At 37.8% G+C, this 27,964-nt stretch overlaps 1 protein-coding gene across 4 annotated transcripts in view; it reads left to right on the forward strand.

Moving 5' to 3' along the window:
- Positions 1 to 27,964, forward strand: part of acot7 (acyl-CoA thioesterase 7) — an 85,473-nt gene extending 57,509 nt beyond the window's left edge. For all 4 annotated transcript variants that reach the window (XM_028454080.1, XM_028454081.1, XM_028454083.1 and 1 more), the window contains 2 exons: positions 4,793 to 4,977; positions 27,669 to 27,964. In XM_028454080.1, the coding sequence (XP_028309881.1) occupies positions 4,793 to 4,977; positions 27,669 to 27,767 (284 nt within the window). In that variant the 3' untranslated portion in view covers positions 27,768 to 27,964. The remainder of the gene's footprint in view (positions 1 to 4,792; positions 4,978 to 27,668) is intronic.

Genomic DNA, 27,964 nt, shown 5'->3' on the forward strand with positions numbered 1-27,964 from the left:
CCAGTATGTCGCTGTTCGAAGATCCGTTCATCGTGATCTCCACTAGCATCATTGCTGGCTTTAGTCCTGGCGTTGCCAGCCGTGTTGGTTTGTGCTAGTACGCTGAACAGTTGTTGTTGTCCACTTTTAGAATTTTTCGGTGGTATATTTTCTGACAACGCTTAGCCCAAATCAAAAGAATCGTAATATGAGGCATCAGAGGTTTCTGCAGAAACTTGTCAGCGTCACTCCATGACCGGAAGTCTCTTTCAACACCTTATTTAATCAGAATTAAATCAAGTTTTGTCATTTTGCTGAACGTACACATTAGTGCAGACAACATGAGATAACAATTCTACACATACACGCATACTGACACACACATTCCTGAGACGTTTTTATAGTTTTATTGTCCATTGTAGACACTGCTCCAGTTGTGTTTTTGGCTTTGGGAATGGAAAGAACATGACTCCTGGCACCAGCCATGAGCACACCGCTTCACCATTGTGCCTTCTCTGAGCATGTCGGACCTTGTTTACGTAGTAAAGGTTGCTCGAACGTATGATTGGACAATGACAGTTTGTGGGCGGGGTTTTGCGAGAGGTCAATTGTCTTGAGAAAGTTTTTGGTTGTGTTGGAAATAACATACTAACGTACTACTCATACTAAGTTAGACATCAAAATGTATGTAGTGCGTTCACACATGTTGATATTCTACTTTCTCACTTAAAATGCTTTCGGAACTTTCAAAGGTGGAGATATTTAGCCTCAGAGTGCTTCAGGTTTTTTTTGTTGTAGGTTTGAAATGCATATTGTGGAACTTGGAAATATACTTCAGTGGGGACGCTCATCATCCTAATCATACTTTGTAGATAGTAGACAGTATATAATCATTGAGTTTGTAGTGTATAGCACGGAGTGTGCCATTTTGAACACAGCCATCGTATGTTTTTATGCCTTTAACTCAAGAAATTACCAAACCATATATTATGTAATTTTATGCTTATGGTTTTTATTTTACGAACTTAGTTTACGTTTGTTGGCCTTGTGACATAATGGAGGGTTGCACTTGATTCTACTTTATTGTAGCAAATTATCAAAAACCATTGATCTGACCATATTTCGCCAATGATTACAGGCACACAGCACTGAGTCAAACACAGGCAGTATCACAGTTTAAGGCATGTTTTTCCCCCTGAGTAGTCGCTGTGGTCGTAGCCACAGATGTACCAGAGGACAGTTGAGTCAGAGCTCCACAATCCATTACAGCCAAACAGCCAGAGGAACGAATGATGAGAAGAAAGGCTCAAAACTTGAAATGCAGAATGTTGGATGAAAGGAAAAGGAGAGAGAGAGAGGAGCGCGCTGGAGGTGAAGGCAAAAAAGAGTGAGAGAAGAGGGAGCAGTGTTTTTTTATAATGAGTGCTCACAATGTTGCTCGTTTGTGTTTGTTCCCTTTCGTTCACCACGCATCATTTGTGCAGACATTTCTCGGCTTGTATTAATGATCCTGGTGGAAAGGCTGGGTTTGGTCTTTACACAACAATCGATTGTAGATGAAAGGTTGATGAGGCTTTGACAATATTTATACTAAAGTTTAGAGGCAACAAGTAGAAAAATTTAGACTTCTCAAACAAAGAGGGAGTAGTTTAGATACATACAATGGAAACATTTCTGGAGCATGTTTATTGCTGTTTAAGGAACTTTATTTCCCCAAATATGAGGGAACATTTTTTATCTTTAAAATATCACATTTAATGGTTATTCTATTACAAAGGAGGGGTGTTCCAATACTGGAATGTTGATCAAGTGATACTTCAAACAGAGAAGAAACGTAAGCAAGAGTAGTGAACCATTTAACCAATAGGTTGGATACATTTTAGCCAAAAACAGAAGAATATTCTACAATTGGACATAATAAATAAATAAATAAGAAATTAGAAGACACTGAAATAAATAACCTCAATAAATAAACACAATATTTATTATATCAAAGATTTTTGATGCGGGCTTGTTAGAGAACGATGTGTAAAAGCAACCTGAAATGTAACAAGACCTGAATTGTTATTAAATAAAAAAGCTGTAAAACCCGAAATGTAATAATTGGTCAATAATGTAACAAGATGCTGAGGCCTAAACCTAAAAACTTGTACATTTTGGGTTTATTAATTTATAATTTGTAATTATTACATTTCCGGTCATTGTTACATATTGGGCTTTAACAAGAAATCGTGGAGCAGCATACTGATATCTGAACATTTGTGACATAGAAACAGCTTTCCCTTTAAAATATAACAAAAATAAAAATACACCAGCATCAATAATGGTTGAGTCTTTTTAGAATCGTTGTTTTTTTGGATTCCTGTGGATCATTTTAATTGAATTGTTTCAATCGATATCACCTAAATGACTGAAGTTGTTTGAAATTAAGTTATTAAGTTAGATTAACATAATTGTCTTTTCCTTCAGGAAGCTTGAGAACCTTTTCCATGATTTGAAACGATTGGTATCAGGAGCTTGTAGTGGCTTCCAACCAATTGTTTGTTTTAGCAGTCGCTTGCTTGACAAGAGACTCCAGACTCCACATGTTATGTACATCTTTGGCCTAAATGTAGTTTTTTAGGTTTAATATTCTGACAGATTGTTAGACAAAGTGTCTACAGAATGGAGACAAAAATCAATTCTTCACTTTGAATACACATCATTCTCTCTTTTCTTTTGTTTGACAACAAAAGAATGCATGTGGAAAACTTGAACTTGTGCTTCCGTGAGATTCCAACAGCTCTGCAGCTCAACACCAAGTCTGCTTGAAGTCGTCCTCATAATGTCAGAGGCGTTTGGCAGCACATCCATTTGATGAAAGTCCTTTTCTCCGTCTGTTTCTTCTTCAGAGCTGTCGCACACTGCAGGGAGAACGCCTCCTTTCCTCATCTCTATGGCAACAGCACTAATAATACTGAGTGGTTACATCAAAAAGAATGAAGAAACACATCAAAAGTGTCAGTAACTATTAGTGGTGAGGTGTGTTTTTCGACCGCATGGTTAAGACCAAAAATACAGGGTACCTCTATTCACGTAGGAGCAAATGTAGGCTTCATTTCAATCCATTTAGCACGTTTCCCTCTGAATATGTAATGTAGGCGGATCACATAAGCAGAGCAAAAAAATGGGAGGGGGAAATGCAGACAATTTAATGCAGTGGACGCAATGCAATTTATCAAATCTGGAACTGTTTGCGGTGGAAAATAGTACGACTGACAGGCAGGTGCAAACTCACACACAGTGATCATGGCTGCAGTGAATGTTAACAGAAACCACAGCAGAGATGGGAAACAAATGCTCCAGTTAATCTTTCTAGTATTGAGAAAAAAATTTAAATACAGTAAAACAATAGTCAATATTAACAGCCACTGACAGAAAATGCAGAATAAAGTGTGTGTGAGGGAGAGAAAAAGCTGGACACTTGAGGTCGGCTGCTCTTGTGTTGCGTTGATGGCATGAGGCGTCAGACCAGAATCAGCTGATCAGCTGCGTAAGGTTCACATCTGAGCGTGTGCGTGACAAAGCGCTACTCAGGAGCTCAGACCTGCTGGATGATGGTCAGTAAGGGTGTGGTGGTCTAGTGGTTTAGGAAGCAGGTTTGTAATCGGAGGGTCATCGGTTCGAATTTTACCCGGGCCATCACTGTGGGATGATGAGCTAGTCCTTTATCCCCAATCCAACTGCTTCTCGGGCTACCTGCAGTTGGCTTCAGGTAAAATAAAGTTTACATTATTATTATTATTAGATCATCTTCAAGTGCTCCAGACTCTTGAGTTCTCTGTTGTTGCATTAACTCAGATTAATGGCATCAACAGATTATTGATCTGTTGATCAATAGGAGGGTTTCTATGCAAAGCTGCTCCTGTTTTCCCTGGACAGATCAGAGCAAAGTTACAGGACATATTAAATTAGGCGAAAAAATAACATTAGGTTTTAAAGTTCATTGAACAGCACTTTTATTTGTTTATTTTGTTTTATACATTATTAAATGTTTGTGCGGCAGACAGAGAAGTCCACCTGCCTCCAATTGACCTTCTTCAAATGTGATTTTGTGCTTTCTCTCAATGTTGAATAGGGTGGTCTCAACCACCTCTACACGCGCACCTATTTAAGGATTTAGGGACGCACGTAGTTTACTACCCTTTATTTCAGATCTTAGTGAATCCGCCCCAGAGCGTAGACCTCATTAATCAATAAATCCAAGATCATTCTCTCAAAAAAAAAAAAAAAAATGAAAGTTTGTCTACTGTAAACACTCTTATTGTCATTGTTGGAAAAGTTTATTGGAGCCCCATAAGGTTTTTCCTTCATTCTTACTGTGATTTCTTGTTTGTTCCCAGTATTCCCCCTGATATTACATCCCTCCGCCTAGGCATTCAATTCCGGACAGATTTGGATCTTTACGTGGAAGCCCTGAAATAAACATCCACTATTGTTTTAATCTGAAAATATCAGAAAAGTGTTAGGAAGTCATTTTGGCTGAGTTTTTGGGGAAAACACAAAAAATCATAGCAAGAATGAAGTAGAAACACGTCTTAACATCCGTCTACAGGACTCCACATCCCACAATGCAATGCATAAAACTGCACTCCCCTGCAAACCAAGTGTTTGCAAGGGAAATCAAAACTAATTTTCAAACGACAATTTCAACCTTTGACATTTCTTTTTTGGGCAAATAATTTACACATTGTCTTTATCTTATAAAAATTGATTGTCTCCAGCCGCTTTAAGATAATAAATTCATTGTGTTGCCTTTCCTTTTGCCTCCAAGGTTGTGTGCTGACGGTGACGGGGCGTCTCACGTTCGTTAGCAACAAGTCAATGGAAATTGAAGTGGTGGTGGATGCGACGTCTCTGATTGAGCGAGAGAACCGGAAATATCGCGCCGTCTCAGCTTTCTTCACCTTCATCTCCCTGGACAAGGACAACAGGCCCCTGCCTGTTCCTCCTCTGAAGGTGAGCCACACCCACATGTTTTTTGTAAACATTACTGTTGTCTTTAATTGGACAATTTTCGGTTGAGTCGTTCTGTCACTTTGATTGTGATGTTTTTCAAAGAAAGATACCCATAGGGTTTATTTCATGTTCCATCTAAAGTAAATGCCTTTTTTATGTGGAAGTAGAAACTCATCTCTCCTTCCCTCGAACGTGGTGCTGGAATTATATATTGTTACTAGTTTCAGTGCATTTGTAAATACTTTCAGTCTGTAAAGAATTATTGATGTAGTTGAGTGCTGCCAGGCTTCTGCTGCTTTTTTTTCACGAGTTCCATTCTGGCACTTTTGCATCCAACCTTTACGAAAGTTACTTGTTAAATTTTGTTTTCTGCGACCCGCAAAGTAAGCGCACAAAAAAACTTAAAAGTACACAGTACATCAGAAATACACATAATGACTCAGAAAAACATAAAAAAAGATTTTAAATGACAACAAAAATATACAAAATTACTGGTGTTCCAAAAACACACAAAACAATTATAAAATTACATTAAAAAATATAGCCTCAAGTGGCGATAAAAGGCCGTCGCCTTTGCCACGCCACCTCTGCCGTGCTGCCTTTGCTGTGCTGCCTTTGATGCGCTGCCTCAAGTTCATACAAAGACATGATATAATATATACTATTGAGATATAACCTTAGACATATTTATGATTTTTGTTGTACTAACACATCCAAGAACAATGCTGGAGTTGTGATGGGAGTCATTAAGAATATATCTATCATATTGTGTTCAAGAAGAAGATGACATTTGCCTTTAGATTTTTTTCAATTGACTTACAATACGGCCCAAACCCAATACACTGAAGCCCTTTACAAACAGCGTACATGGAGCGGACACTGATAGGATACGGCTACCCCAGCCGCATCTTACACTGAGTTTTCTGTACAAATTTGCACCCGAGTTCCGGAGTAAGTCCGCCTGTCATTTCCTGGGGTTACCTTTTCATTCACAATGCAATATTTGTTGTAGTAGTAGTAGCTCCAGGAGGAGTGTGTTAAAGTTTGAGCTGACGACTTTCAAGATTTGGCCAACTTCCCAATAACACAATCTCGATACAAATTAACACGATAAAAAATAAAGCATGCGTCTCATTGACTTTGATTGGGAGGCCAAAACAGAAGTGTGTGAAAAATTTCAGACATTTTAGATTTTTTCTTCATCCCCATATTAAATTGTCTTCACTCTGTAGGGGCGCTAACGCTCCTTTTTCCGTATTTCCACATTGAGCTGGTTTAGGGCCAAGAGTTTAACAACTGAGTCACATTTGACACAAATCCGACTCTGTATGTGCAACTGGGAGCATTTAAGGAAGAAGAAAAAAAAAAGATTAGGCCAAAATTCACGGCTCCGCCCTGCATTTTGATGTCCCACTTCTCTAGATCAGGGATCACCAACACGGTGCCCACGGGCCCCAGGTACTACTCATGGACCATGTGAGGTGCCCTCAATGAGATCCATCTAAAATCTGATTTAATTTCCAGGATTCAAACTCACAAAGATAAATACATATTAGAGATGTAGTTAGTACTTAGTAGAGTTAAATAAGGCTGCAAGTGATAAAGTTTTAGTATTAAATTAAAAAAATGTATGTGTGTATTTTTACAGAAACATTGTGACAAATGTTTTTAAATGCTGCAGATTTGGTGTATGAGTTGTGGTATGTTATATATAATAATATGATGTAAATAAAATACATATTTTTTTAAATGCAAGGTGGATTTTACTAATTTTTAAAAATTAGTATTTGTAGCTAGTAAAAAATACATTTTTTATGAACAATTGAATAAATTAGGAGAAAGTGTTCCTTTTTTAAATTACTTCTAGCCTTCCTTATTATCTCACCCTTTAAATAAAGTGAAACTGTGAAAATGTAGTATTTACAGTAACAAGCTCTTTTCTAACTGGTAGCCCATCGGACTATGCAGTACCTATGAAGTAGCTCATAGTTTCAGAAAGGTTTGTGAGCCATGCTCTAGATGATCTCCAGCAACGTTGAGCCCCGTCAGTGAAACACCCTAGAAGTGTGTTAAAATAGGACATTAGTCTCATATTAAATTCTCTTCACTCTATCTGGGCGCTAATGTGCCAATGTCTGTTTTTCCACATTGAGCTGGTTTAGGGTCGGGGATTTAACACATTTGATGCAAATCGGAGTTTGTATGTGCAAATGGGAGCATTTTCCACAAATTTAATATTTTGTCATTTTTGACCAAAAAATGACAAAATATTTTTGGCTCTGCCATGCAAACACCGTAAAAGTCATCAAAAATGCATGGATAAGTTTCTGTGTCCCACGTCTCTAGATGATCTCCAGTGATTTTGAACCCCGTCAGTGAAACGCCCTAGGAGAAATGCGTTAAAATACCACGTGAGCGAAAATAGCAATTTGGACTTCCTGTGTGTTTTTTTGCATGGGCATAGTAATATTTTTTACTTGTCCTGTCATGAAGTACTTCTGTGTCAATTTTCATGAATTGTGAAAATATTGAATTTTGTTTGAATTTTTCTGACCCTTCATAATGGTTCAGTGCGTGAAAAGTAGGTGAGTTGGTTCTGACTCCGGGAAAGAGGAAAGAATAATATTCCAGTACAATAACAATGTTTCCCCCTTTTTGAGTACCATGAACTATACATTTTCGGAAAGCGCTGGGGTATGCCTACGGCATTACAAGAGTCCCTGGTCACTGACGGACACGTGGCGTTCGCATAGGCTCCACCCTTTCCCTCATGGTGTGACCACTATGAGAGCAACAACAGAAAAATAGACAAAACAAATCTAAAAATACAGAGAATGACAGAAAACACCAAAAAAGATACATAGGAAAAACACAAGATGTATGCAAAAGCACACAAAATAGCTTCAAAAACACACAAAATGACCAATGATTGCTTATGGTACTGTAACCCCTCGAGTCAGCACTTTTACTGTCTGTCGCTGTGTAAAATGAGGATACTAGCCTGCAGACGGAGGACGAGACTCATGCTATTTGCTCTGTTTACATGCAAACGTCACATGCGTTTACCTGTACATTTACCGTGTTTCCTGGCACCGTTTGCACACACTAATTAGTTCTGTGATGACGAGCCATCACTGAAAAAAGTCATTAAACTTTAGGTGGAGATAAAAACAGGTCTTTTATAAGAAGTCTTATCTGTGACTCACTGACCTAAAATTCTGTTTGATGCTTTTTAAAACATGTTGTTTACGTCTGTCGCACACCGATAGCTTTTGAAGTTTGTTTGCATGATATTGATCAGCACATCAAACATCATTTTTAACTTAACAAGTAAACAAGTAAAACAGAAACTAATGTAGATTTTCACACATAATGTAAATACATCATCATCTTTTAAATTCACATTTCACTCATCAACATGATGTGGTTTTCCTGGTAGTTGAGTGAAAGTGGAGATTGGTGGAATGTGTTGATTGCTTTTAAGCAACATATGACTGGACCAACAGACTTTTATTTAACTGAGTTGCACGTGCATTTTGAAATGTTTTATTATAACTCTTTACCAGCGACGTGCCGTGAGCACTAGGGTTGGTTTGGCTGGGCGTTGCAAATCGAGACCACCAAAGTCAACACCAATGACAATTCCATATGTTTCTGCCGGCAAGTGTTAATTCAATTCAATTCAATTGAACTTTATTTGTATAGCGCAAAAAGTCATCTCAATGCGCTTAGCAAAATATAAAATTCAAAATAAGACTGACTGCGCAGGCGCAAACACATATAAACACGCTATGGGAACAGAAGCAGAGTAGCAATGTGCTTTTGGGAAGGGGTGTGGCCTCCTCCTGCCTTACAGCGGAGTGAGACTGTGCAGCGTCTCTGCCGTACCAGGAAATAGCGATGTTTAGTCATTTGGGCTATGAAAAGCACAAAATGCTGACACTTTCAAACTTATAGGTACTGTAGGCTATCGGAAATTGAAAAATAAATCATTTATAAATATATTATAATTAAAACAAATAATCAAAATATCAATTCACCCTTGGGTAGGCACTGCCTACCTTACCTACCCCGACTGCACGTCACTGCTCTTTACATGCTTTATGTAAGCATGAGCTTTTAATAAACTTCTTCTTCCACAAGTTGAAACTAAAACTAAAATGTATAAAAGTTAAAATAAAATAAATAAAATAATGTATTTCTTTTTTTTCAAGTGCAAACAATATTATGTGCAAAACCAAATTAAAGTTCTACTCTGTCAATACAGTGCATATAGTGCAACCAGAGCCTGACCAAGTATGTCACTAACAACATGCTGCAACTACACAGCCATGTTCTTTTAACTGTTAATACATTTCTTCTTCCACAAATTGAACCTAGAACTCGCGAGACATCGAGAAATCTCGTCGAGTTTAATCTCGCGAGATCTCGTGGCACAAGATCTCATCACACCCCTGTAACGAAAAGATAAACTATTGTAGGATTCACTGCATTATTCAGTGGCCATTCTGTTATGGCTCCAACATATGGCACGTCACCCTGGAACCGTTAAAAACAACTAATTTGGAGTAAAAGCTGTCTTCTATAAAGTGAATTTAAATGCCACACTTGAGTAAACGTTACTAAAAAAAATGGCTTTGGTAAAAAGATCATCAATTAGAAAATGGCTTGAGTAAAAGTCCTGAAGAAGTTGGCATTGTATCAAAAGTAGGAATACCAGATCAAGCAGAAATTGTAATTTGACCCTGAATATAGCCTCACATGAATGACAGACATGGAAATGTCCATTCTGGCACAAAATCTGACGTAGTCTGACTTGATATGACAGAGGTCACCTTCTAAAATGAAAAAAGAGTCACAGACTAACCTTCACCCACATGTTTTGGGACAATATCACACATTTCCACCATATTTTCACTGTAAAAAAGCTGATGTAATGTCAAGCTTTAGCAAGTGTAGCAAATGGCGAGATGCAAAATTTTGCATGATCTCAGCGTGTGCTTTTTCCCACTCTGTATAAATATGAAATGAATGAAAATAGTAAACTCTATTAACAGTATTAAACATGTTTATTTCTTTTGTCGTAATGTGTTTTTTTTACGTATTTAGTGTATTTTTATTGTCATTTTGCATATTTTTGTTGTTTTAAGTATTTTTGGTGTCATTTTGTGGATTTTTCTTAATTTATATATTTATTTTGGAATTTTGTGTATTTTTGTTGCCGTAATTCATGTTTTGTTTCTGTCATTGTGCCCCATATCTGTGATACACTCTGGATTGAAGTGAAAATGGGAAAGTAAGAAAAAGACTATGAAATAAAACACACAGGATAAGAGTTCATGCATTTTTTTTTAAAGAATCAATTAGCATTTAATGGAAAAGTACTTTTGAATGGATACTTTACCAAAATAGAAACTGACTTCTGATTGGATTTCATGTCACAAAATATATAGTTTAGTTTATATTAGTTAACAAAAAAATTGATTTATACTACCAGCCAAAAGTTTTAGAACAGCCTGAATAGCTGGAAGTCCAATGAATATCATGAAATGGCCCAAAACTGAAAACTATGTACATTTCAGAATTATACAAATAGGCCTTTTTCAGGGAACACAAAGTAGGTTAATAATTTAAAGCTGTTCTGCTGTTCTATGAAGATTGAATCAGCCTTGAAAGCTGGTGCTACTAATTCCTACAGGTGTTCCAACTTTTTTTGATTACTTACAACTTGGGCTGGGACGACACTTCGATTCAAATTGTGATTCTGATTTTACAAGTATTGCAATTCTACAGTGACAATTATCACAATTTTTTCCTTATCCAAACACATAAGTTGAACCCTAAGCTTCTAGAAATATGACACAGTTCCCAAAAAAATATTTATTCAGTGATTTATTATTCTTTATACTGAAATAAATAAAATAAAACCTCTATCAGAAGGAAGGTAAACATGTACAAAAAAAAACAAATTTATACATAACTTTTTGAAGTTAGTCAACTGAAACTTTTAATGTACATCAAGTGCTTTGGAGTGTCTAGGTTTTTGTGTAGGAACAGGAGGTGGGCAACATGCTGGTAGTTAGGCTGCTCCAAAAGAGAAGTCACCAGTGAAGATCTGCCTCATTTTTCTGTCTGAGCCACAGTTAAAATCTCTCTTTTTTCCCTCATAACCCGCTCGGGTCGGGCTCGGGCCTAAAATCTAACCTCTAGCGTCTTCTGATGTCTGTTAGAGTTTAAATTCAAAGCTGCAGCTGACGTGCGCCCTGCGGCACACAGCTGATTTGCTCCGTGACGCAGCAGCCACCATCCTTCCAAGAAAAGGAGTGGACAGAAAGGATAAAAGATAGATAAATGTATCACTCTTTGTCCCGTCTAAAACTGGTAAATTTGGACTTATTAGAAATGCTGATGGCCAATGTTTTGGTGTGCTTGTGTAGCTTGGAGGAGGTGCGCGTGTAGCGGGGCTGTGACGGACAGGGTTGTATCCATCTCATCTGATATGACGCACGTAGCCACCCTGACTGGCTTCATTACTTGGATAAGTTTATTCACTATCCCATCCAGCCCCTGTTGATCTACTGCCGGGTGTCTTATCTCGCTTGCTTTAGCTTTATGACCTGATGGTGACCGACAAGATGAGCAGTAACGTTGTGTTACACAATGCGCTACTTGTCCGGAGCAGAGTTTATTACAGCTTTGGTCATGTCTAAATCCGTTCGCAATGGGATTGATCAAAAGTATGTCCATACTTTAGATTTACGTAAATCGTACAGGTGCAGGATCAATCACGGTTGTTGGTTTGTTTGCTAAAGGGAAATCCCAGCTGCTGCTACTCTTCTTCGTACTGCGAATCTTACTTGCATTTACACTCGCTTGTTGGTCCATTACCGCCACCCAGTGGTCGCACCACAAAAATGTGAAAAATACAATTAAAAAAAATTGATACTGGGAAGTATCAAGATTAAAGTAAGATTAAAATCGTCACCCAAAAAATTGCGATAAATCGTAAAATAGATTTTTTTTTCCACCCTTACTTACAACGACCTCTGTCTGCATAAAAGCAGTGTTGGAACATTGTACTTTAATGAGTCAAAAATTTAGAATGCATTTTGGTCTACAAATTGATTCCATGATTTCTTTTTCAACTCAAATTGCTTATTTGTTTTATGCTTTCATTTCAGAATGCAATGACACAATAAATCATTTTTAGTATAGGAGTGTAGTTGATGTGGTGTTTGTTAACATGTATTTTTTTTCCAGTTATTGACACTTAAAAAATGTAGTTCACAAAAACTGTAATGAAAATCTTTAGTCGACAAAATGACGACTAAGTGTTGGTTGTGAGCACTGACAGTTGATGTCCCTCAGTGCAAACAGCTGCAGAGTCGTTTTCGCTCTCTTTTTTTTTTTTTTAACAGACTTGTCTGCAGACCCACAGGGCAGAAAACATTTAGTCTGAAATGTGCGTCTCCTCCAGTTAATCTTATCCAAAGCGCCAGCCCTTCCACCCATTTCCATTTCAGAAAACGCCGCGTTTGCTTTGTCCGTTCTCAATCTCTTCCTTTATGCGTTTGTTTTCCATTTCAAGCAGAGCTGCTCTCTTCTTTTTGTTCTCATCATGATGAAATACAATGATGATCACAACCATTGTACTTTGACTGTTCACATAAATTTGACTAAAATGACGAGCCAAAAAGGGACGGAAATCAAACTCATTGTTAAATAAACTAGTAAAGTGCCCGTTGGAAGTATGTATTCATATAGTGGGAGCTTAAGTAGAGTTGTAAATTATGGCCAAATGAGTATGTGTTTGAAGGTTGGATGTACAAAGAGGTGTACATACTCTGTACTCTGTAGTGTTAGAAAGGGGTTTATTTGCTGGTGCAAAGTAAAACAGCGTCTGGGATTTCTCTGGTTTAATTCTATGGGACATGCACATGATTTGTGTTTGTTGTTTTTTTTTTTTTACTCATTTTTATATTTTTTTTCTTTTGGTGTATTTTTCTGAATGTATGTTTTTTGGAGTCATTATGTGTATTTTTGTAGATTTCTGTTGTCTTTTTGTGCATTTTTGTATAATTATTGTCTTTTGTTGCCATTGTGGTGTCATTCTGAAGTCATTTTGTGTATAAATATTTAGTTTTGTGTATTTTGAGTAATTTTCATATTTTTGTTGTGGTTTGGTGTGTTTTTGGAGCCTTTTTGTACATTTTTGTGCATTTTGTTGTTCTGTTTATTTTTGTATAAATATTGTTTAGTTTTTTTGTTTTATTTTACTCATTTAGTATATTTAGTGTGTGTGTGTGTGTGTGTGTGAGACTCGCTACCTGTCCTGGTTGCCGTGTGGGATTCTCTCCAGCTCCTCTGTGGGTTCTCTCTCACACACATGCACGCGCATCAGTCGCGTGCATGCACATATGTGTGCAGAGAAAAAAGAAACGGACCCACGGGAACTATTTGAAACTTCCGGGAACTCTTTCGTTGTCGCAACTCTCTCTAAACAGCTCTGTGTGCGTTCAGCATGTACATCCAAGGTGCGAATTTGTATAGCACGTGGTGAAAAAACTAACCCGCCAATAAGTTCCTGGTCCTGTCCGTCCGGCATAAATAGCGAACGGTCAAAAAAACATGAAAATAAACGTTTTAAAATGTAATCACCAAATAAGGAACTGTCAAAAAGTATGTTTCCTCAAAAAAGAGAAGTCCACAGGAGCTAAAAACTTGTGAAAGAGCCTTAAACTATCTTCCTCTCTCTAACTCTAGCTCGCCACTGTGATTGGCTCTGGCACGCACCGGAGCAGAGCTGTGCAGTGAAATACACATAGATTGTGCGCTAGCGCCCCCTCACACTGAGGTCAAAATCTGAATAGGTTTCACTTCTGGGTGAACATGAATGTGCCATCCAGGCGAAATAAACAAAAAAAAAAAACGTTTTGAAATGACCAAATTACTCCAAAACAACGTATGCATACACTTGTGGTATTTGGACAAGGCTTCAGGTCGAACAGACACCGCGCCTGGGAGATATTTGCTCCACAAACACACACGCACGCAGACCTTTCTTGCATTATAGTATATGTAGATAGATAATGATATGCACATATAGCCATGAGTAGTGCTTCAACAGATCCCTGAACACGAATGTGTTCATTTTTATCAACAAAGCTCGATCGGTGCTATTTCTGCTTCTTTACAACTTAGACTAGAGCCAGGCTGACTTAATATCCTCTCACAATAAGTTAAAGGCATTAAAGCTTTTCCCTCTGTTGTTAACAGAGACATGTCACATGCAGACAAAGTTCAACACGTCATTCCAATTAACACCAAGACTTCCTTCAGCAGTGGAAATGGGGACTGTGTGGGATGGGAATGCAGTAATGATCATAATTAGCCTTGTTAGCCTCATAACAGGAAACAGAGCAAAGCTTGACGAGCACTTGGCCTTTTTCTGCTTTCATTTGGGTTTGACAGCCTCTGTTACTGACTAGAGGTGTCCGTTCAATTCATCCCACTCTTATGTTTCAAAATTGTTTTTTTTTTTTTATTTTAGATTTATATTTTTACTGAACGTTTTAATAGTTGTAAAAGGCAGGAAAACCATATTAAATACATGTTAAAGGTATTGTGGACGATGTTTAGAAATGAAACGCCCTCTCCACTTTTTGATAAAAATGTGCATGTGCAACACGCCTATGTGTGCGGGAGAGCGTGCACGAGTCCAGCTTTCCTCGTGCACAGCTCTGTTTACAAGTTGGTATGGACATCGATCATACAAGCTTTCTTACCAAAAGAAGGTTTCCACTTTTCCCACTATGTCAGACTCACCACCCGTAAATGAAAATCCATTTTCAAAGGACCCGGTGCGCACCGGGCACGAGCACGTACGACGGCCTTACGTAAACATGATTGACAGTTAGGAGGACCAATAGTCTTGATGATCCACCCGTAAGTTAAACATCGTCCACAATACCTTTAATTACTGTTTTGAATAAACCGCATGACATACAAACACATAAAACATTAACATTATGACACTTTTTTTTAAACACAAAAAATATTTGTTTAGTGTACAACAGGGGCGTCAAACTCATTTTAGATCAGGGGCCAAATATGGACCAGTTTGATCTCAAGTGGGTTGCAGATTTTATACTGGAAAACAAGCAATTTCAACATTAATGTGCCTCGTTTTCTCTTCTTTGTATCAATAATATTTAAAGTATGGAAGCTACTGACAATATCCAAGCAATAAGTGACAGATATACTGTGAGTCCCTGCTGGATCTTTACTGAAATTTCCTTGATTTGTTTTTGTTTTTCAACACATTTTTAGTTGTTTTGGGGACATTTTGTGCAATAGTTTAAGAAAAGTTGTCGGATTTTTCAACAATGTGAGATAAAAAATGTCGGCCACCATGTGATATAAGCATTAGAAAACTGTGAGCGCTGCAAACATTGTGGAGTCTCATTGAATTTATGTGCTTGGAGGGGCTGAGATTTATATAATGATTCATGTTTTCTCTGTCATTTTTACCTTCTCCTGTGGGATGAATTGGATGCTCCAAAGGGCCTTGAGTTTGACTCATGGTGTGCAATGTCTGAGTGAGGGCTCATTATAGATGAATTCCTTTTTGAGATTAGACATTCAAGCATCCATTCCAAAGTGCAGAGAACAGGTCGATTTGTTATAACGCTGGAAAATATGTGAATTTCCTCAATCATTTAAATCAGAGAGCGTAAATGTCAGCTCAGCATTAAATCTCTCTTTTCCAGATATTGTCAGTTATCTGGATCAGTGATGCTGATCATGGTACATTGATCATTCACACTTTAAAGGCTTGGAAGATTTTTTTTTTTTTTTTTTTTTTATTTAAATCCCAATGAAATGTGCAATCTGAATCTAATCTGGATAAAACTCGGTGGAGTAATTCAGGAATTAACCCAAAATAATTTACAGATACATTTCATAAAAAATCAATCAATTCCAATCCAAGATATGACTTTTTTAATTTTGCCAATGATGAAAAATAGAAAGATAAATTGATCCATAATCAGTATGTTAATCTAGATCCCCAACAAAATGTAACCAGATCTTCCATAGCATAAAATTCATCTTTGGTTAAAATTCTGTTAAAATTCGTTTAGTACCTTTGACGTAATCCTGCTAACAGACAAACAAGCAACCAAATAAATTAATAAATGCTGGTAAAACAACAACAAACTATAATACATGTAATATACAGACTTGTTGTATTCGGCGCTATATAAATAATGTTGAATTGAATTTGAATAAACGTTTACAGCATCATGTTTGACTTGAATCCTGAAGTTAAAGTAATCAGTATTCTGTGACAGACACCATTGACTCTCTGTGTGTGCACGTCTCTGCTACGGAATCATTAAATCTCAATAACATACTTGTGGCCTGTCCTGTTGCTGCACATTAGACGACAGCAGCACAGCACGAGCAGCGACTCTGAGGGCTCCGCACTAAAAACAGCAGGGTTGGTGTCAGCAAACACTGCTATTTGTGGCTGCATGGTGTGAAGATCCTGAAAGCAGTCATTCTATTTCTCCTTTGAGGTTTAAATGTCCACCATGTATTTTTGAGGCGCTTATTTGCATTAGTGAACATCTTAACTCATCTCCTCATGTGTGCTAAAGCAGAGCTGGATGACTGTTGTTACTGTAGGGGCCACAGAACAGTGATTGTATGTGATCCGAGGGTCACATTATCAACATTCATGTCGGCATTTTGAATAATGACCGCTCTGAGCACTAATACGGGAAAGAAGGCAAGGCAAGGCAAATTGAATTGTATAGTGCATTTTATACACAAGGCAACTCAATGTGCTTTACATGATAAAACATCCAACAGCTTAAAATCAATAAGAACAATCATACGCAGTAGAGAAAAAAAGTGCCTTTAACTTTGATTTAAAAATGTTCACATTAGATGCTGACTTCAGCTCTGCTGGAAGTTTGTTCCACTTCTTTGCAGCATAACAACTAAACACAGCATCACCATGTTTACTGTGAGCATGGGCTCCACTATCTGACCTGTGTCCATAGATCTGAGAGACCTGCTGGGTTCATACCTGACTAACATCTCACTGATGTATTCTGGACCAAACCCATTCACAGATTTCTACACCAGCAGCAGAACTTTAAAGTCTATTCCGAGGCTGACTGAGAGCCAGTGTAAAGACTTTAAAACTGGAGTAATGTGTTCTGACCTCTTTGTTCTGGTTAAGACCCGAGCTGCAGCGTTCTGAACCAGCTGTAGCTGTTTGATGCTCTTTTGGGAGATTCCTCTTAGAAGATCATTACAATAGTCCAGTCTGCTGGAGATAAAAGCATGGACCAGTTTCTCCTGATCTTTCTGAGTCATTAAACCTTTCACTCTGGAGATGTTCTTTAGGTGGTAGAATCTTAACACCAAGGTTTTTGACTTGGAACAAAGTTTCTTCCAAGTCATTTTGTGTTTTTTCCTGTAATTTTTTTGTAAAATGTTAATTTATGTGTTTTCCAAGTCATTTTGTGTATTTCTGTTGTATTTTTCTATCATCTTGTATTTATTTTCATGTTGTTTTGTTTTTTTGTATTCGTTTAGTGTATTTTAATGTCATTTTGTGTGATTTTGGAGTCATTTTGTGTATTTTCTTTATACTTTTGTATATTTTTCTCCCATTTTGTTGTTTTTGAGGTCTTTTTGTGTTTTGGTTGTTGTTTTATGTATTTTAGGAGTCAATTTGTGTATTTTGTAAGTCCTAATGTGTGTTTTAGGACTAATTTCTCATCATTTTGTTTGCTGTTGTTTTGGGGATAATTTTGGGTGTTTTTTTTTGGTTTGTTTTATGCATTTTGTGTATTTTTGTAATTTTAATTATTATTTTTGTCATTTTGTGTATTTTTGTTTATGTAATGTTGATTTTGGGGCTAATTTTATGTATGTTTTTCTTGTTTTTGTGCGTTTGCTGTTTTGTGTGTAGTTTTTGTCATTGTGTGTGTTTTTGCACTAATTCTGCATATTTGTATTGTCATTTTGTATATTTCTGTCAGATTTTTTTTTTGATGTTTTATTTATTTTTGGAGTCATTTTGTGTATTTTTGTCATTTTATATATTTTTTTGTGTATTTTTGATGTCGTAATGTATGTTTTTGAGCTAATTCTGCGTAGGTTTTTCTTATTTTGTGTTTTTTTGTTGTTTTGTGTGTAGTGCTTGTCATTGTGTGTGTTTTTGGAACAATTTTTTTTAGCAGTTACCTTGATTGCCGCACAAAATTAGACTGAAGGCCACTTGTGGCTCGCGGGCAGCCCAATGTCTGTGATACACTGTGGATGGAAGTAAAAATGGGAAAAGTGAGAAAATGAATTCATGAGGCCTGCAGGTAACAAGTTACCACAGAAGATATGTACAATGATATCTTATCTGATGGCTAGCCTGGGAAAGTAATAAGAATAAAAAGGTTTTTAGTGGTATCTCTGCTGCTCTGTAGGTTTCAGCTGCTCTAACAGACCTGGATATAATGAAGGTGACATATTAAGGCTCAGCAGAAGGTCTGACAAAGAGCCACTCACTACGTTGCATTGTGGGATCTGGAGCCTTATCGACGGATGCATAAAGGTGTTTTTACGTCATTCTTACTGTGATTTCTTGTGTTTTTTGTCTTCCCAACACACTTTTTGGTGTTTTCACTGAAATATGTTAACGTTTACTTTTTTCATACAACTTTTTTCAGGAAATTTACTTTGATCTCCTGACATGTTTGGACTGTCAACTGCGACATAAGGACACATCAAAGCGATCAGCAGACACCTCTGAGGAAGACTGGCAGTTGACAGTCGAAACAAGTCATGAGATCAAAGTAAATTACCTGAAAAAAGTTTGTCTTAATAAAAGAAAACCATAACATTATTTTTTTTTAAAAGACAAAGTTAACTTGCTGGAATTTTTAATGAAGATTGCGGATGTTTATTTTGGGGTTTAGACGGAAAAATCAGAATCTGGCCGAAATTGAGTGAGTTGATGTCACTGGGAAACACCGAACAAAACTAGAACAAAACTGGTGACAAGCCAATCACTGTGCTCCTTTTCTGACAAAACACAAGAAATCACTAATTTTGTAATGTTTTTATTGCAACTACTTGTTAATTATGCTGATCCAGGAATGTGAAACACGAAATCCAGGATTTCATCGATCTCGGTTTGAATGCAGCTGTAATTATCAGCTATTCTGCTTTTTAAATTAAGGCTAAGATAACCTGTTCTTTGTGTAGAACAAAAAATATTTTTGTTAAAAGACAGGCTTTCAAAAAAGCATAACACCTTTTTTTTTAACGAGTGAAATAGTAAATATATTTGTCAGTCACATGTGGTGCAGATACTGCTCCTTTGTCTCCCGTTAACAGGCTGATAGAAAGGCGCTCTCCTGCTATTTTAGGCCGAAGGTATTTCTCCACCTTCATTCTTTCATCCTTGAATTCTTTTAACAAGCACGGTGCATTTGCTATTTTTAGATGATCCCGTTTTAGCTCGGCAGGATGTTAGAAACCATGTGAGAGTGAACCTGTGGAGGCTTTCGAATGGGCCGTCACTAATGTAAGCATGCTGTGGGTTGCTTAAGTGGGGCAAGAGGACAGTGTGAGCAGATGTCAAGGAAAGCCTCGGCTCTGCAGCAGCAGCTCCCGAAAAGTCTACAAATAGCACGCGCAGAATGGAATAAATACGATATCTGTGATATCGACCATTGTTAAACTCTACTTGTGCTCACATTTGGAGTACATGCACTAAACTTTACTTTACTAATGCACATGTATACTTTACTAGTGATGAAAAAGGTGTCACAAGTACTACTAGCAAGCCATATATGCTAATACAGAGGTGGGAAAAAGCTAATTCAGGCTCGCCATTTGCTTTGGAAAATATTACAACCAATCATGGATATGGTTTTGGTTATAATCCCTCATACTCATTAGATCGGCTAGTACTAGTCTTTACTAGACTAAACACGGTCTACTAGTTCTCGGGTGTTTTACTAGTAAAGGTTTGTGGTGCACTACTAGTATTACAAGTAACCCAAATTGTCTACTAGTTGAAGATTTTGCTTTACTAGTAGATTCTGCTCACACACTGGTGTGCCAAAAACCTTTATTAGGAGAACAAAATCTTTGTTTACTAGTACGACTAGTGCACAAAAAGTGCCCAACCGTCATAAGTTTACAAGACACCAGAGATACACATGCAGTGTTCCCAGATAAAAGACAAAGCAACATCATAACAAAAACAAAGTAGCATGATTTATTCACAGCTGAATAGTAAACAGTACACACTAGCTTATCTCCTAAGCTTTGCAGATAAAATCTGCTATAGCGAAGGTTCCTTTTCTAAAGTAGAACTCAAGTTTTTTGTAATCATTAAAACAGAAAAAGTTAACATTTATGAGGGACATTTTTCTAAAAAGCAAATCTCTTAAATTGGAAAGTAAAACAAGAAATGGATATCATTCTCAGTTCCACCGAAGTTACACAACAAATACACTCTGCGGCGGATTCACTAAGGAGGTATGTTACGAAGCTAGATTACCTCTTATCGCGGTAACTTCCGGGATTTAAACAGTGTGTGCTGGACAACCTCGCTGGAGCTTAATCACTATGGCAATTAATACTGAACAACTAACCTATCAGTTCTTGTAGAAAACGACCTGCCCATTGATAGATGATCCTGGTTGGTGCAGATCTGACAGCTGCGTTTAGGAAAGAAAGATTATTAATGGACAAATGCAATCCTTTCATTTACTGATGACATCCTTTTGGAAAGATATAGATTTATATTTGATGGACTGATTAATAGTCAGCTGATGAAGCCAGTGTCTCGGGTGATGGGTGAAGTCATTCATTCATTCATTCATTCATTCATACGCTGAGTGCCTCAGAAGGGACATGCTACAGTGAAACAATGTGCTTTCATCCCAGTGTGTGTGATAAATAGGTGTACTTAAAAGAAAAATGTGTGTGCTGTAATGAAGTTTAACTGATTAGAGCGCTGTCCATTTATCATCCAATGGTATAATAATATATCATAAATAATCACAGGCTTTTACGCATTAACAGTGTCAGCAGCTTCCTGTCTGGGTTCTTTCATTCTTGTCTTTTTTGTAACAACAGTGTTGTTTTTGTTCTGAATTATGGATTTAAATTAGTCATCATTTTAAACTTAAGCAACCTGGTCAGGACCAAGTAATGTAGTGGATCAGATCTGAGCGAGTAGCTCCGCCTCCTGGTGCGCGCTGCATTAACACTGTTGCTCTTCGCTGTCATCATGGATTTATATTCATTATATTCGTTTAAGATAATAAGCTGTTCCTCCATTCGTTGTAAATACGCTCAGTCTGTCAGTTCTCTTTATAGTAATTGGTCAGATGTTGCAATCTCAACCCATTTCATGTGCACACGCACGTACCGAGGGTGAAATCACTTGGCTTAATTTAGCGTGTTTTGATCGACGGTCTTAAGACAGCTCCTGTCTGACAGGGAATGTTTGGTTATGTTGACATATGATAGTGTGGTGACACAGCGCTACTCAGGAGGTCAAACCTGCTGGATAATGGTCAGTAGATCATCTTTAAATGGTGCTGATCGACTGATTGACAGACTGTGTTGATGTATTAACTCAAGATCAATGGCGTCAACAGATCAATAATAAAATAAATAATATAATAATATAGGACGCTTTCTGTCCAAATCTATTTTTCATGGACTGATCAGAGCAAAGTTACATGACCTGACCCACATTAAATTAGGGGAAAAAATAACGAAATGAACACATTTTTATTTGTTTATTTGGTTTTCTACATTATTAAATGTTTGTGCAGACAGAGAAGTCCATCTGCCTCCTCAAATGCCTGTACCTGTGCACACTGACGTCTCTACATTGAACAAGCAAAACGCTCATTAAAATGGGGCGGTCTGCACCACTTCTGTATGCGCGCTAATCATTGTTGCAATCTTAGTGAATTTCTTGCTGCAGGTGAGGAAACTGCGTCACCAAAGGATATATGGAAGCAACTGTGATTTACCACCCTTTATTTCAGATCTTAGTGAATCCGCCCCTCTGTCTTCCTCAGGAATAGCATTAAACCTACCAGTCTCTATGGAAAAGTTCCTGAGCGCAACTGTGCACAAAATGATATCCTCCTCCTATTTTGATGATACTTCACATAAGACTCTGCCTCGTAGCTATTTTTACGAGATTATATCTTTGTTGTTTTGGTTTCCACTATAACGAAAGACCAAATCTGTCTGTACATTGTAAAAATGAATGACATGTTCAGTGTTTTTAGCCCAGGGATGACAGTGAGAAACATCCAAAATAATAAATCTTTTTAGGGAGTCTCTGATCCGACATCCTTACAAGCCTGTTCCAAAGCCGCAGCATTTCACACTTGTGTCTGATGTTTGGAAGCATATCTCTACTAAAGGCCAGGACTGATGTGCATTTATGAAAGCTTGAATCGCCCTGTAATGTATAGAACTAGAACTTTACTGCACCTGTGGGCCCCAAACACCACAGCACTAATCAGACGCTTGGCGCACACACTTTGTATAAGTTTGAAATCTTAGAAGTGTTTAGCTTTATTTATTACTAATCCTAAAGCTCTACTTGCTGACTATGAGATAACTCTCCCTGTTTCTTTAAATGTCAAGTGTTCATCTAACGTCAAACTAAAATATTCTTAATAAGCAATACATGACTGCACCAATCAACCCAGACTAAAAAGAACAGAGCTTCTTTCAGCAGGTTTTTTAGTAAAATGTACTACTCGTTGTACTAGTAGACTGTTTTTAGTCTACTAGTAGTACTAGTAAAGCCAAAAGATTCACTAGTTGTACTAGTAGACCAAATGTAAATTAATTTGGAGGGATTATTACCAAATCAAGCTCCCTGATTGGTTAATATTTTCAAAAGCCAAATTGCAAGTTTGAATCTGCTTCCCCTCACCCCATTATTAGCATATAAGGCTTACTAGTAGCAATAGAGACACATTATTCATCATGAATAGTACTAGACACTATTTGCTGTACTTCACTATTAAAGTCTACTAGTAAACCAAAATTAAGTTTGGTTGATATCACTGATATCATTCCTATGCTCAAACACCATTCCATACCATTAGAATACCTGGAAGTATCCGCAGGTGGTGTTAGTCTCTGGTTTTTCTTACAATTGACTTTTCTGTGAGTGTTTAAAACGTTCTCCATCAGCCGAAGGTAGGAGTTTGAGCTCAGATTATGAATGGTTGAAAGTGCATGAATGAATGTGTGTGCATTCAGCAATGCTCCCCTGCATGTGAAGCATAAAGGTCAATGTCCATGAATTATTGAGTGCCTTCATCCACTGATCCTCCAGCAGCTTCATTGGTGCTAGCGCTGGTGCTGCCGTCCTCCGGTTTCTGCATTGTTTCTCCTTAGCACTTCCTCCTACTCTCTTCCATTCCATCCTTCCTTTCATCCCTCACTCCTTCTGGCTCTATTCACTCTATTCAAGTTTCCCACCCCCACCTCTTTGCTGTAGCCTTTTCTTTTTATTCTCCCCATCTCCCCCTACCCCCACCCTCCCTTCTTGCAGGCAGAGACTCAGCTGGCCTCCCCTGACATGAAAACAAGCCGTGTTGTCATAGCAACCCCCTGTAGTTCACATGAAGTGATGCACGTTTATTTTTAGATGCCACCCATTCTAGACAATCAGAAACGGGTTAACGGGTGCACTCGTACTGAAATGGCAAACCTTCCCGTCTCATCCGAAGCACGATGGACAAGTCCAAACGGACGTTTGCTCCCATCGCTCCACGAATCCGTGGAAGAATGTAAAATGTGGAGGTTTCGCTCTAAATGTTTAATGAACATGCATGTGAGCCACTACACATGCACACAGACAGGCAGAATGAATTCATATCAAGTTAAGTAACACAAATGCACACATTTCTATAATTGTTTTTGATGAGACATCAGTTATTAGCTTCTTGTGTAATGGCTTATCAAACTGTTCAAAGAATAATCTACAACTCCCACAATGAAACCATGCACATTCAAAGAAAACCTGTTGCGTGAAAATTACAGCACTGTATGGATTCAGATTTCCCAAACCGATTTCATTTGATTCACAGGAGCCTGATTCAATTTGCGCTCCAGTTCAATTTTTGATATGTTTGTTAATATTTCAGTCACAGCAACAATTTTACTTGAATATGTAAGAGATTCTCAGAGATCCAATGCTGTATATGGTAGAAACCGTCTCTAAAAAATATTCCAGTTTACATTAAGATTTGAGCCCACAGCACTGCATCACACATGTATTAAATGACGATTTTAGGATTTTATGAATTGATGTCAGGCCACACAAGTCAAAATCGATTGAAATAATTTTTTTTTTTAACCTTAATATTTAGATAGGTGCGTTACAACCATGTTGTGTGAATGTGGATAACTTGAAGCTCATGTGTATCTATCTATAAATCAAGGAAGGTCTGTGTGTCTGTAACGCATATCTCCCTGATGCAGTGTCTGAACAACCTGAATCTTTTTTTAACAGCTTGCACATAGCCCCAGTGTGTGCATCCATTATTTTGGACTTATTTGGTGTTGCAAAATGTTTATTCTAATTTGATTTTGAACATGGGTTAGACCGGACATGAGAGGGGGGAAGGGCGTCCCGATATTCTCTGGCTCTGTACTGTAAACACATGCCCGCAAAGTCCGTTTAAATAAACAAATTTATCAGCGAACACGCATTTTAAACGCTGATATTGTCAAAAAAAATGACATCACCACCTCCTTTCCTTCAGCCCACCTTTATCCACACATACGCGCTTTTTGGCTCCTTATGCTTGGTGGGTGTGTCAGCAGCCTAGACCGGAGAATGCGCGTAGGAGAGAAGCGCGTGACTGCAGGTGCGCAACAAAGCACTTAAGTCCAGATGGGAGAATAGACCCATATTTGAATACATACTTCTGACAGGCACTGTACTAGTTTTATGTAAAAAGAAAATGGTGTAAGAAAATGTCTTATTGGAAACCTTCTATACAAATCGTCCCCTTTATGAGGTCCTTTAAGCTTCTCTGTTGGGGAGCAATCACTTCCATAACCCCTGTTATTAGTCTGAAGTCATTGCATGAGTAAGCAGGGCATCAAACGGGCATTTTGGGCCTGTAACGCTACAGCAGTCTGCATTATCATTGCTGTTGTCACGCACACATGCAGCTTTAAACTGACGAGCCTGCAGTAACACAATGAACACGCTTACAGAAGCTGTGAATTTGATATCGTTGATATTATTGATGTTTTCCATTGTTGTTCGTCGACCATACCAGTGCACATCTGTTGACTGGTTTCCAGTTTTGAGAAAAATGTGGTCTGTTAGAAATAATTTGAATAGTGAGAATCCCACAGTTTGATTCCAGGTTTCTGTCTGACTGACTTAAAGTATCTTTTAGCTTTTCTCCTTTAGTTAAACATGGAAAAGTAATAGTGAAATATGTGAGATATTTCAACATAGAATTTTTATTATAAAACTGCCCTTTGGTCCAGTTGCACCAAACCATGGTGGTCCATTGCAGTGCAAGAGGAAAGTTTGTTCAATAAGAAGGTTGAATTACAATGTGAAAGACTGCTGACCTCAGCATATCAATGCACTGTCCCTATGGACCGTCCTTTGTTATACGCTTCGTTTAACTGGGCGGTTCAATAACCAGTTATCAGCAGAGACTGGATATGGTTTGGAAAGTTTAATTAGATAAAAAACAAATACTCTGGGCCAATGAAAGGATCTAAACAATAATGAAAGAATGAAGTAAAATTAAAAAAAGAAAATCCAGCCTTTTAGATTAAAGCGTCCATTTCACCCCACAGGAGAAACTAAAAATGACCACAAATCATTGTATAAATTATCAACTAGTTCACTTGTAGATATCTCAGGCCCGCCAAATACACAAATAAAAAAACTTACTAGCAACAATATCTGCAGGACAGCAGGGCTCACAGTTTTTCCACCCTTATATCACACGATGGCTGTCATTTCTAATCACTAATTGTTGAAAGAATTTCTTTTTTTTTTTTTTTTTTTTTTTTTTTTTTTTTTTTAAGAAAATGCTGCAATTTTCCTCAAACTTTTTCCACACACGGACATTGATCATGCGAAACGAGGGTACCAGTATATATACTGTATAACACCAACTCCTTTAATCAGATATGTTACAGACATTTTATTTTTGATGTATTTATGTATTCATGACGTTCACCAGCATGTGACTTCATGCGTTGCTCCTATTGGTCAGTCCACTATTTTACAACATAAATATGTCCTGATTTATCCCACACCACCACCAACAGGCAGGATCAGTCCTGGAATATTACATTTTTTAAATTTGGCCTTTCCTGCAATTCAGAGGTTAAAATCAAAGTTCGGCAGGTGATGTTGACCTGCTGAGTGAGTGGATGAACAGATATAATTAGAAAATAAATGTTTGGATGCTGATAAAGCAGACCGGTAGATTATTGTGTGACATACAAGCAGAACTAATTAAATGTTCCCATCTTTGTTGTGAATAAGAGCTCAGGGTCATAACTCTAAATATACTCGTCAGATTTGGGTCGAGACGCCCTGGCCTCATCTAGGTCTTGATGATTTGTTATTACTGTAAAGTTAGAGACGCCATCTGCCTGCACTGTGCCCTGCATCTCTGAGGAACGGGTGAACGACCCGAAAACCCTCCATGTGATCACATCATTTATGCTCGCGTTCACTTGTTCAAACAGGCAAACACATGCTACACACTCAGGTAGTCCTCTCCAGCAGTCTGCAGCCCAGGGAGGCAGAAAGCAAAGTGTTGACAGAATGGTAAGGGGCGCTCTTGTTGCCTGGAATTATTAATTAATCTGTGCAGGCAGGTTGAAATGTTTCTCCCACTAACCAGCAGCCAGAACGAGCCCCGCTGTGTTGGTAAAATATAAAAACCATTTATTGTATTTCTGTCATCATTTTGTGTATTTTTCTTTTAGCCTTGTTTATTTTTTCTGCCATTCTGTGTATTTTTGTTGTGAATTTGTATATTTTTCTCTCATTTTGTTTGTTTTTAGAGTCAGTTTGTGTTTTTAAGGTGTAGAGGGTTTAGTGAGTTTTATTATGAATTTCAGTAACATGTTTAAGGATAGGGGTGCCACTCTTTAAAAGAGAATAATGCTGTTTAGCAGTTATTAATAATTTATAATAGCTCAGGGTATGAATTCAAGTTACTATTTACGCAAACAACACTAAAGAGTGCTACGCTCACTCAGTTAATTATGAGGTTTGAGTGCGTGTGCGTGTGTGGAGCGCATATCCCCCTGACACAGCGTCTGAACAACCTGAAATCTTTATAAACAGCTTACACACAGCCCGAGTGTGTGCATCCATTATTTTGGTCTTATTTGGTGTTGCAAAACTTTTATTATAATTCACATGTACAACAGTATGCTGCTCTCAGGTTCACTCATTCTTTCTGCATTTAAGCAGAAGGTCAATGACAGTTGCTGTAACACAATTTAGGTAATCAGATCTGAGCTTCATGCACACGTAATCAAATCACCGGAGCACAAAATGTGTTGGTGATGAACGGCTCTGATAACCAAGCGAGTGTCTTCTCGGTTTTTGTCTCCAGATTGCAGGAGAGGACGAGCAGAGACGTTCCGAAGAAGGCAAAGCTCGATACCTCCAGAATAAAGCGAAGAGAATGGCTGATAAGGAGCGCGTACAGTGACACGTCTGCTTTAACAGTGCACTGTGCACGTGAAAAATACCTCAACCTGTTCCCATTCCTGCACATGTTTACAGAGTATGTGTACGTTATGTAAATGAGTATTTTGAATAGGGTTCCACTGCTTTATTGAGATGAAATATGATGTTAGAGATGATATTTAAAATGATGAAGAATAAATGGATCCTTCATGATGCTGA

This window comes from Gouania willdenowi, chromosome 7, assembly GCF_900634775.1.
Source record: "Gouania willdenowi chromosome 7, fGouWil2.1, whole genome shotgun sequence".
Classification (NCBI taxonomy): domain Eukaryota; kingdom Metazoa; phylum Chordata; class Actinopteri; order Blenniiformes; family Gobiesocidae; genus Gouania; species Gouania willdenowi.